The following is a 12,183-nucleotide window of genomic DNA, read 5'->3' on the forward strand; positions in this document are numbered from 1 at the left end:
AGTGAGGATGACAGTGTTGCGCCCCTTCCCAAGGCCCGATCTAAGCCTTCCAAGCCACCGGCGAAGATTAGGCCACGTAGGAAGGCGGCCTTGGTGGCTCTGAGGCGTATTCGGGGTTTGCCGGATCGAGACTTCGTCGTGCTTTCCTCTGATGAGGAGGCTGAGCACTGACCCTTGCGTAACTCTTCCTAACCCTAACTCTTTAATTTTTTTTTAAAAAAAAATTTCCTTAATTATTTGATTGTTCCCATACTGTATTGGTTTGCTTTGTTGTTTGGTTGTTGTTGTGGGAATGTTTGACTAGATCTGGTTGCATGATGGGTTTTAGGGTTTTTGGTGTTACCCAGGGTTATGTTATTTTGTTGTGTACTATTGGTAATTTGTTGGGTTGATGCGTGTGTGGATACTAGGGTTGGTTGAGTTTATTTAATGATATTGTATGAATTGCCTGTTCTCTTCTTTTGTTGGAATGTACTGGGTTTCAAATACTCCAATTCGTAGTGATTTTTATGTTGATGATTTGGAAGTGAGTTGATTGGCATGGACTATGTTGGCTTATGTATTGTGTTGGGTGTGTGTAGTTGATTGTGTTGTTGTTGACTGCCATTTAATTGGGTTATGTTTGAGGTTGGTTGTGTTGAGTTAATTGTGTTGTTGTTGATTGGGATGTATGATGTTGGGTGTGTTGTTTGAAAGTTCTGTTGTTAAAGGGGATGGACCATGTTGGTTGTGTGGCTATGATTGTGTTGTTGTTCCTTGGGATGGAGTATGTTGGCTAAGTGGATTTGATTGATGAATGATGAGGTTGGTATCTTCTACATGTTCATTGTTGCCTAGTTAGTCCCTTACAAGGAGTCCCCTGTTAATAGGTTTTGTATCCTGGTTTGTTTTGAGTCCCATAATTTGATTTGACATTCACCTTACCCAAATCCACATGATGAAGGGACTCCATTGAATTTCACTAAGCACAAGTGAATTGCTCCAACAACATGCATAATGCTGTTGTTGTTGAGGTACCCTTGTGCATTAGAGTAGTATTCAATAATGACTATAAACCCCTTTGATGGATTGAATGGCCCCATAAATTGTCTGTCTTTGTCATTCATTGCTACCATTTAAAATGTGGGTACAAAAGAGCGTACCTTTGAGTAATTAAGAAAGTACATTACAAAAGACCATACCATAATCTAAAGACTTTACAACATACTGCCTTACATGTTTTGATAATTGTAATCAACAAAATACACCTAACCACTTGGTACTTCAACATTTGAAATAAAACACAAATAAACAAACTTACATAGGTAAGTGGTTATGTGTGGCAGTACATGTGTTGTCTTTTTCTTGTATTGAGTCCCCTAATCTGCATCCATCTCCAATTCTTCGGTGACTTCTTCATTGCCCTGATTAGCTGGCCTAAACATAGTGTTTAGATACTCCACAGCCTCCACTACTACCTCCTTCTGGACTACAACTATTTCTGGTAGAATGCCAAGATTCTCAAGCTTTTTCTTGTTCATATGTGGAATCTTGTACTTGTTACCACCTTCTGCCTTCAGTATTTTAATCATGCAATTTTGCAAAGTAACCCAGATGTACTTGTTAACCTCTGGATTGAATGTGTCATAAGAGTCTTACACCTTTTGAACTAGCTCATCTAAGTCTTTAGGAAAAGACTGATATTGCAATGATTGTATAGACCTAAACAGCCCTAAATCAAGCACATTCAAATCAGGTGATTGTGCTGGCTGAAAAATAAATTGAATGTTGAAGCCATTTGTGGTAGTAGCTTCAATGAACTCTGCATCCCTTGGAACTTGGTGAGGCCTTGCATTGTCCCATTGGATTACCACATCCTTGGCCAGACTTTCTGGCCACTTTGACTTGATGACTGGGATAACTTTTGTGAGCAGCATCTCCCTAATAACTTCTCTGTTTATATTCTGGAGTGCCTTTGTTTCCAAAGTCCCTTTTGCCCTTTTCTTGCTTGATTTCTGTGCTACTTGCTGCACAGTGAATGTGAAGATGCCATACTTCCCATCATGTAACATGTCTCCATTTATGCCATATAATGGCTTCCCTATAATTACCATGAACATTGCCTTGAGCTTGAATCTTCTTGACTGAAGTGCCATGTAAGGATCCTCCTCACTTGGCAGTAGATAAAACCTCCTTTTATCAGGGTTCAAGTAGAACCACTTCTCATCACAGTGTATGACCTTCCTCATGTCAACAAATGTGGGGTCCTCATTTCTTGTAAATGGATTTATGTGTGACAAAATCCATCTTAGTCTGGCCACCTTATGGTCTGATGACAGTGTTGGTTTGTTGCAGGTTGTGTATGTTCTTAGCCTTCCTCTCCTCTTCAAATTGTGAACTGTGCTATGACTGATCTTCAGTGCTCCTGCATAGCTCCTTTCAGTCTGCCTTAAATGTAATGGGACTGACTGTAGAATTTCATCAGAAATTTCCATTGGCTTTCTCCCTGTTCTGCCAATTTTTTTAGTCCTGACATCAATCAAGTCCCTTTCTGCCAGTTGTTTCTTTATATCTGTGAATATTCTTGTTATTGTTGATTTGTGTATGTTAAATTGAGTTGATAACTGCTTCAAGTGACCCCTAGGTAATCTACCATTGTTCATTTTCACCAATAGTGCATCTACAATTTGCCTTTTCTTTTGCATTGACAGTTGCTTCCTGCATACAATTTGTTGTTACATTTGTTGGGGTTGTTGTTGCATTTGTTGTGGTTGTTGTGGCATTTGTTGTGGTTGTTGTTGCATTTGTGAGGAATCAACCTCACCTTCACTGTCTGGTTGTTGTTGTTCTTTGTCTTGGCTACTGATTAAGGGATTTTGCTCCCACCAATCGGAATGCGCCACGTGGGCCAATCTGTTCCTGCCAAGTGTCCTTCAGTTGGATCTGTCAGGGTTTTCCACGTGGCACGCGCCTATTTGCCCACCCTGGACCTATTATGTCACGACACGTGGCATCCTCCATGCCTAATGGAAAAATCGGCCACCTAGGCCCAACTTCCAAGGGAAGCCCAATCAGCCCTAGGTTAACCTAAACCTAGGATTGGCACGCTTCACAAGGTTATAAATACCTTCATTAATCCTCATTAAACAGGGGGACGCTCATTAATTACTCTCACCTAGAGAAACACATTTTACCTTTCCGCATTAATTACTCCTTAAACAAGTACTAACTTGACCGTTGGAGGCGGAACTCCAATCACTCGGAGTCTCCGTTTGTTTTGCAGGTACAGGCGTCCGGTTCTAGTCTCGGAATTGTAACTCTCCCGCAGGACATCAAAAAACCCCAAAACATTTTGGCGCCGTCAGTGGGGAGAGTACTTTTGAGATGGCATCAACGTCCGTACCAGAAGAGAGGCGTCCACTGGACGACCCTCAAGTCCACTCAGATTATGATACTGAGAATGAGGTTGAGGTTGAAACACACACAACCTCAGACGGGACCCTAAGGGCCCGACGCACCCGTCACACTAAAAGGAAAGAACGGGTAGATCACCAAGCTGGACCCAGTAATCCAGCCGGCACACCGCCTGATCAGCAGCAGGCGGCTGAAGGGTCTGCTCCTATTACAAGAAACGAACTCATGACCTTCATGAGGGGCTTTAAGGGGGAGATCCAAGAACGAATCAATAAGAAGACCCCTGCTCTGTCTAAAGAGCAGTCGGCTAAAAAGCCTTCCCATTCAGGAAGAAGGAAACCTGTTCAAGGACGAGAGGCGACCCCTCATCCTAACTCTAGGAAGTGGGAGCCGCCTGTTCTTGACTTCACAAAGTACCGTTTTCCCTCACCAGGGAAGAGGAAGCCCATTCGTCATATACAGGCGGACGGGTCAAAGAAAACATACTCAGACGCTCGGCTATTGCTAGAGCAGAAAAAGAATGACCGATTGTCAGAGTCGACCTCCACTTCAGATTTCCAAGATAGTCTGCACAATACATCTATGCGGTATACTCAGTCAAATCAAGAGAGTCAGACTGGCGGTACCTCCCGTCGGTCTAGATTTCATAACGACCAGGCGGTACCAAACTTACCATTTGTACCGCAACAACAATATTTTTTGCAGCCACCTCTGTTTGGAGGACAGGCGGCAAAAAATGTCGAGCCTTTGGATTGGCAACTACGGTTTCTAAAACTTGGAGAACAGCCGTCCGCTTTCTCCAAGGAAATTACAGAGGCCGCCCAGCCGGCCAAAGTTAAGAATGTGCTAGTAGGCGCCTATGACGACACTACTAACCCTGAAGACCATTTGATGGCGTTCACTAACCTAATGTACCTCCAAGGGTTGGATGATCCCACTTGGTGCAAGTGTTTCCCACCGACTCTCAAAGGGATCGCACAACAATGGTTTGGCAACCTGCCGACTGGTTGTGTGAACAACTTCAGGACGCTTGCTTACTTATTCACCTCCAACTTTGCCATGAACATACCTGCAAAGAAGACGACTCTTGATTTAGGGACGATTCAGCAGGGTGAGAAGGAGGGGCTCCGTTCATACATCAGGCGGTTCAACCTGATGAGGATACAGATTCAAGGGCTACCGGATGAGGTGGCCTACACTGACTTTTTCAGAGGTCTCAAGGACGGGTCGACCTTCAAGTTTGACCTGGTTCGAAAGAGGGTTGCGACTCTTCAAGAAGATTTGATTGAAGTAGAAGCCTATATACAGGCGACTGATCTCTGTAGTACTGGAAAGCAGTCGGACGGAAGGAGGCTCGACAAAAAAGAAGGCCGACCAAAGCAGTCGGCCAATAAAGATGATAAAAAGAGAAAAGAGGTCTGGGCGGCCGATTCGTCTAAACAGCCGGCCCAGAAAAAGAATAAAGAGTTCAAACCATACTCTCCGAAGTATGCGTTCAGCAAGGATAGTCAAGCTATCCTCAAAGAAATCAAGGGCCGGATCTCAATCAAGAAGCCGGCCCCCATGAAGGGTTCTGCGAGCAATCGGAACCAAGATAAATTCTGCCATTATCATGAAGACGTTGGTCATGAAACCAACAAATGCATCAGTCTCATGCGCTATCTAGACCGTCTGGCTGAACAAGGCGACCTTGACTCCTATGTCAAGAAGTCTAAGGGGAATACTTCCTCAAAGAATAAGCAGTCGGCCAAAAAGAATCAACAGGCCGATAGTTCTGATACAGATGATGCAGTCGTCTACACCATTGCAGGCGGCTTCTCAGGAGGCGGCCCCACCATCAAGGGCAATAAAGACAATATCAGGCAGCTAGATGTCAATTCCGTTCACCAAGAACGGCCCTCCAAAAGTTCATTCCCAGAGATTGTAATCATAGAAGAAAATCTGGGAGGGGTAAAGGGGCCGCATGATGACCCCATTGTTATTGAATGCAAAGTGGCCAACCAAAGAGTTGGTCGAATCCTCATAGATACTGGTAGTTCCTCCGATCTTATCAGCAGCAAGTGTCTGTCAAAGCTCAAATACAAGACTGATTGCATACATCCGGTATTCGACCCTCTAGTAGGGTTTGGAGAAGGAGTCGTACACCCTGTAGGGTGAGTGGATTTACCCATCCGCCTGGGTGAGAAAGGGGAGGGTCGTCACATGGTGGTCCGGCTCCTAGTAGTTGATGAACTCTCGGCCTACAACCTGATTCTGGGACGACCTACCCTAAATAATTCAAAAGCTGTCATTATCCCATCTCTTATGCTGCTCAAATTTGAGAAGGATGATGGAACAGTCGGCTCCCTAAGGGGAGATCAGAAGATGGCCCGCGAGTGCTACCTCTCGGATATCAAACCCACTGTGGTGGCCGCTGGGCCAAGATCCTGACATTGTCTAGGAGGATGCGCCTGCTCAAGAAGCAGGCGGCAAGAAAAGAAAGGCTGCCCAGTTGGGGACCGAAAGAAAAGAAAGAAGATAGCAATCACTGGCAGAGGAGCGGTCAGACGAATTCCACCCTCAGCCGGCTGGTGAGCATACAGACCTGGTCCTGGACGACTCGCGCCCTGACCGAACAGTCAAGGTTGGGACGACTGCTCTTAGAGTTCTAGGTGAAGATTTTCACCAACTTTTGAAAGAATACAAAGACATCTTTGCATTCGAAGTTCATTAAATGTCAAGCATCAGTCTTGACCTGGCGGTACATAAACTGGCCGTGGATCCGAAAAAGAAGCCCGTAAGGCAGAAGAAGCGGAACCATGGCGAAGAGAGGAGTCAGGCGGCAGCCGCCGAAGTTAAAAAGTTGCTTGACGCAGGGTTCATTCGGCAATGTTACTTCCCAGATTGGGTTGCAAATGTTGTGCTTGTTAAATAGCCGAATGGTACCTGGCGAATGTGTGTGGACTACACAGACCTAAACAAGGCGTGCCCCAAGGACAGTTACCCTCTGCCCAAAATTGACAGTCTGGTTGACTCAACAGCCGGCCATGCTTTGATGAGCTTCATGGACGCCTACTCCGGCTTCCATCAGATTCCTTTGTGGAAAAAAGATCAGGAGAAGACGGCCTTCGTCACTGATCAAGGGCTATATTGCTACACGGTCATGTCGTTTGGTTTGAAGAATGCCCCGACCACCTTTCAAAGAATGATAAATACTGTCTTCTTTGACCAAATTGGGAGGAACATCGAGGCATACATTGATGATATGATTGTTAAGTCCAAGCTTCAAATAGACCATCTGTCGGACCTCCGAGAAACTTTCACCACACTCAGGCGGCACCATGTCATGCTCAATCCCAAGAAGTGTGTATTTGGGGTTGAGTCTGGGAAATTTCTCGGATTCCTCATCAATCAAAGAGGAATAGAGGCGAACCCTGAGAAAGTGCAGGCGGTCATTGACATGCAGTCGCCTCGCACCGTTCGAGAGGTTCAGAAGTTAACGGGCTGTCTGACGGCTCTAAGAAGATTTCTCAGCCGGTCAAGCGATAAGTGCCTTTACTTTTTTCAGGCAATCAAGAAGAAGGCAAGATTTGAATGGGGGCCGGATGCCGAGGCGGCCTTCCAAAAATTAAAAGTTCACTTGCATTCCTTGCCGAGGCTGGTCAGTCCTTTGCCCAAAGAAGTACTTTACATGTACCTGGCTGTTTCTGACCATGCCCTAAGCGCTGTCCTCCTTGCTGAAAGAGACGGATGCCAGCTCCCGGTCTACTTTGTCAGCCACGCGCTGAAAAATGCCGAGTTGAGGTATCCCTTAGTGGAAAAGTTCGGTCTTGCTCTCTTCATGGCCGTTAAAAAATTGAAGCCCTATTTTTTGGCACATGCAGTCGTTGTGTATACAGATCAACCAATCAAGCGGCCACTGACAACCATGGAGTCGTCAGGCCGGATGATCAAATGGGCAATAGAAATTCAGAGCCTCGAAGTCACATTCGAGCCCAGAAAAGCAGTAAAGGGGCAAGCCTTTGCTGACTTTATTGTAGAAATGACATGGCCCCCTGATTCTCAAGTTCCAGACCAAGTCTGGAAGGTATATGTGGACGGGAGCTCCACCTCAAATGGTTGTGGAGTAGGCGTCATATGTCAGTCGCCAGAGGGCGACATGTATGTACGTTTCAATTTTCAAGCCTCAAACAACGAGGCAGAATATGAAGCTTTACTAGCCGGAATCCGCATGTGCAAGGCGGCTGGGGCAAGAAAGATAGACGCCTGTTCTGATTCACAATTGATAGTGAGTCAGTACAATGGCGAATACGAAGCAACCCATCCGGCAATGATCAAGTATTTACAGGCGGTACGACAAGCAGTCGGATCCCTTGAAGATTTTCATCTGACTCAAGTACCAAGATCTGAAAACAACCAGGCGGATGCTCTTTCAAAGTTAGCATCCTCGGCCTCATGTGATACTCCACGAACCGTTTTCTGGGAGGTTATGGAGAAAAGAAGCATTGAGGAAGACCCTATTGGAATTTTAGATAGAAGTTCAACCTGGATGGATCCAATCAGGCATATCAGACAGACGACACCTTGCCGGATGACCATCACCAGGCGGCCACACTGGAAAAAAATGAGCGTCCAGTTTTGAAATGATAAAGGGAGAACTTCACAAGAGAGGATACCTCCAACCTTTCTTGAAGTGTGTTACTCCAGAAAAAGGACGAGAGATCCTAGAAGATCTTCACTCTGGTTACTGCGCTTCCCATGTAGGCGGCAGGTCGCTTGCCCAACGGGCAAGGCGGCAGGGTTACTTTTGGCCTACTTTAGAAGCAGATGCAATGGAGATGGTGAAAAAATGTGACAAGTGTCAAAAGTTTGGCAAGCTGATTCACCGTCCGGCTACTGATCTCACTGCTATCCATAGCCCACTACCGTTTGCTAAGTGGGGCATGGATATTCTGGGTCCCTATACGCCTGCTACAGGCGGCAGGAAGTACATACTTGTTGCAGTTGACTACTTTACTAAATGGGTAGAGGCAGAGGCTGTCAAAGGAATCAAAGCAAAGGATGTGATTTCATTCATCTGGAAAAACATCATCACTCGGTTTGGGGTGCCCATGTCTATGGTTTTTAACAATGGTCCCCAATTTGAGACGCCTGTTCTCAAAAACTGGCTGGGAGACCAAGGTATCTCGCATTACTTTGCATCAGTCGGTCGTCCACAAGCAAACGGCCAAGTAGAAGCTTTTAATAAGATCATCTCAGACGGTCTCAAGAAGAAGATTGAACGAGCAGGCGCCCTATGGGAAGATGAACTACCACGTTCTCTGGGCCATTAGGACGACTGAAAAAGGGTCGACTGGAGAGACTCCATTCCTCCTAACCTATGGTGCAGAAGTTGTTCTTCCAATTGAACATTACAAGCCGACTCTTCGAGTAATGTTATACAACGAAGAGGCGAACTGGGAGTCCATGCGTCTGGCTTTGGACTCACTCCTAGAAAGGAGGGGCAATGCAGCCTTGCGCCATGAAATTTACCGCCTGAGAATGACCAGATCATATAACAAAAAAGTGCACAGACGTCCACTCAAAGTGGGGGACTTTGTACTAAGAAATATGGAAGCAGTCGGTAGGGCTAATGAGTCCGGCAAATTAACTCCCAACTGGGAAGGACCCTACCGAATCTATGAAGAGGTCCGGAACGGCACCTACCGCCTGGAAACACCAGACGGACAACCCTTGCCTCGAACCTGGAATGTAGATAATCTCAAAAAGTATTATTTTTGAATGATGTAAATAGCCAAGAGCTACCTAATAAAAGTTTGCTATTTCACTTCATTTATTTTGTATGAAGAGGGGCATGCCTACTGGTAAAACAGTCGGCTACTCTCCATGCTTTCTATTTACGTGTTCAATTGAGGGGGGCATGCCGCTTGTTCTATACAACCGGCTACTCACCCATACATAGTTCACCAAGAACTATCCAAGGCCTATGGCCAAAATGATCAGACCAGGCGCCAGGCCAATTGATCCAATTTTTAAACTTATCCGACCTGTCCCAACATCATAGCAGACGTCCGGCGGCATCCATCCGGATGAAATTCGTCGCAGAGAACAACTCCCTTTTGGGTGGAACATTGTTCTATAAATTAACTACACGACATCTATACGAATGTCTACTAAGACAACCACGTAGCCGTTTCTGAGACAAGGATAACTCTCACTGGTCCAACAAGTGTTAGCAGTTAACATCCGCGTCAGATAACCGACTGTACTACTTGGGATAAGTACAGCCGGTACCTTTTGAGTTAGCAGCCAACAAGCATTGGCGAATTAAGGGTTCCAATTGGCTTCCACCGTCTGGTACCTCTATTACTCAAACAATAGTGACGACGACTAAATGACGTCCATGTTTACTCAGTCACTCCTTAAAACTTGGTTTGAAATTGAAAAAGGTTTTCACATACCGCTTGTTCTTACTAAGTTATCACACCTTGAGTAAAAATCCAACAAGGTTTGGTAAATCAGGGGGACTAACCGGCCTATGCCGCCTAGTGCCTCCACTACTCAAACTAACCATGACAAGCAAGTAATCTCTCTCATACTTAGCCGATTTCTAAAGATATGACGGGACCGCCTACCTAAAGAGACCGGTTGGATAAGTGGCCGGCTGATCACCTAACCTGGAATTTAGACAACCAGTCGTCCAGGGGCATAGACGGCTCCTACAGTGTACCTGTCTGCAACTATCGGCCATACATAACAGTTGGCATGACACGCAAGCGGATATCAGAGTTTCGACACTTAGCAAAAATAAAAGGAAAAGCAAAATTCGAACTTTGGCAGCTAAGGCGACCTAAAAAGATGGTCCCCAAAATTCTATTAACAGTCGGCCATAAAGACCGGCACAAATATTCAAGACCCCGGCCCACTGGCCGGGTAAAGATACAAAAATAAACCGGCCATAAAGATCGGCAAAATATTTAAAGACCCCGACCCCTTGGCCGGGTAAAAGGGATACAGAAACAGATGGCACGCAAGCCGAAGAAAAGAAAAAATAAGACATAAGCTTTATGATGGGGGCAGATCTTCCACAACAACAGCCGCCTGATCAGCACGAGACGCCTGCTTCTGAGAAGCACCCCTCTTGCTTGTCTCGACACCCAATCGGCACCAAGGCCACTATTGGCTCCTCCTCCTCTAGCGCGTCATCTACCCCAATCGGCACCAAGGCCACTATTGGCTCCTCCTCCTCTAGCGCGTCATCTACCCCAATCGGCACCAAGGCCACTATTGGCTCCTCCTCCTCTAGCGCGTCATCCTCGGCAGCCGCTAGTAGGACTTCTTGGTTATACATTTCAGAGCATTGGCGAAACTGTCTTTCCCAAGAAGCGTAGTCGGCGTTTGGAAAGAGGCGAGTCCAGGTCATGCGCTGGATTTGGGTCGAGTCCTCCATCATGTCTCGAACCAAATCCTTCTTCTCTTGCTCGGTCTTAGCTGAGAGTTCTTCAGTAAGGCTCTTCTCCTGCTTTGCCAGGCGATCCTTGACGCGCTCCAAAGATTTCTCTAAGTCGTCGTTCTGGATCAACTTCAGCTTAAGAGGCTTCAGCTCGGCTTTAAGGTTCTGGATGGTCGCCTCCAACTCATTGTTTTTCTTCTTGGCCGCCTCCAACTCAGTCATAATAGCAGCAGTGGCCTGCGCCTGATAATAAAGAATATCAGTTGTCAAAATTTCATTTTGGGCAATTTGAAACATTGCCTTATCACAGTCAGAGGCGGTCATGGCTTTAGCAGCCTTTACCTCTTTGTTCTTCGCATTAATGGGTTTGCGAAGGCCGTTTACTCGAAGCAGGGACTGAATAAAAGAAAACAGGCATCAGATTTCAAACGAAAAACAGGCCTCCTGGAATTAAGCAACAAAAATACGCTAAGTATACCTCAGCAAGGAGCCCTGCAATTCCATCTAGGTCAAGGGTGCCGACACCCCGGACCGTGTCTCTCTCTGCTGGAGGGACGGCTTTAATCATGGACTTGGCCACTTCGACCAGGTCCGGTTCTTGAGAGTCGGCTGCATCAAAAGTAAACAGACGCTTTAGACAAGAGGGTGAAAGAAAAGTGGGTCTAAGTCTAGAAGAGCAGTTTCATACTTCTAGGCGGCCTGCTGGGATTTTGAGATGGAGTGGCTGGCTGTTTGTCAGCAGCCGCTGGTTTCCTGGCAGAACCAGGCGAACTCGCCGCAGTCGTCTTCCGGGCTTTGGGGTCCGGCTGTTGGGAGGAGGAAGTTCTTGGTGTGCCCGTCTAAAAAAAAAACAAATGGTTAATATGTGCAAACTCAACCTTTTAACAGAAAAAGCGGGGGTGAAAGCTAGGAACTCACTAAGGGCGTCTCCTTGGTGGGAGAGTCAGCAGATGAGTGTTGCTGCATAACGGATGCTCGCAGCATAGCAACCGCTGTTTTGGAGGCGGTTATTTTTCTCATGGCTTCCGCTGCATAGAGGAATGCGAAAGTTAGAAAAATTCAGAAATAATTCCCATTAGGGTACGTATTCGACAGGTCGGCTACCTCTAGAGCATCGACTGCTAAGGCCACAAGCGGTCAGGAAGTACTCGTCATAGAGCCATTTGTAACTCGGGACGCAGTTCAGGGGTACTTGCTCTCGTACCCCTGTAGTAGAGTTGACCCTGGTCTCTACTTTAAAGAGTCCTCGGTCCAGGATCTCTTTTTTAGCTTTGAGAGGGACAGGCGGCATGCTGCGACCGCCTGCAAGAAGAGGTGGGTCTCTATTCCACCTATTGAAGCGTTTGTTCAGTTCTTTG

The 12,183-nt window shown here is 46.2% G+C and overlaps 1 protein-coding gene across 1 annotated transcript; it reads right to left on the minus strand.

The window, feature by feature from the left end:
* Window positions 1-1,358: 1,358 nt before the first annotated feature.
* On the minus strand, window positions 1,359-2,684 carry LOC110719747. The gene is made up of 2 exons (XM_021898739.1): window positions 1,641-2,684; window positions 1,359-1,553 (listed from the first exon to the last, which is right to left on the minus strand). The coding sequence occupies exons 1-2, from the start codon at window positions 2,682-2,684 to the stop codon at window positions 1,359-1,361; spliced, it is 1,239 nt and encodes a 412-aa protein (XP_021754431.1).
* Window positions 2,685-12,183: the final 9,499 nt, after the last annotated feature.

The sequence above is a fragment of the Chenopodium quinoa genome, unplaced genomic scaffold (assembly GCF_001683475.1).
Source record: "Chenopodium quinoa cultivar QQ74 unplaced genomic scaffold, ASM168347v1, whole genome shotgun sequence".
In the NCBI taxonomy this organism is placed as follows: Eukaryota; Viridiplantae; Streptophyta; class Magnoliopsida; order Caryophyllales; family Amaranthaceae; genus Chenopodium; species Chenopodium quinoa.

Coding starts and splice junctions, on each gene's coding strand:
- LOC110719747 (XM_021898739.1), bottom strand. CDS start 2,684: ATGCAAAAGAAAAGGCAAATTGTAGATGCACTATTGGTGAAAATGAAC. Junction 1,554..1,640: donor TAGATGAGCTAGTTCAAAAG/GTGTAAGACTCT, acceptor AAAATACTGAAG/GCAGAAGGTGGTAACAAGTA.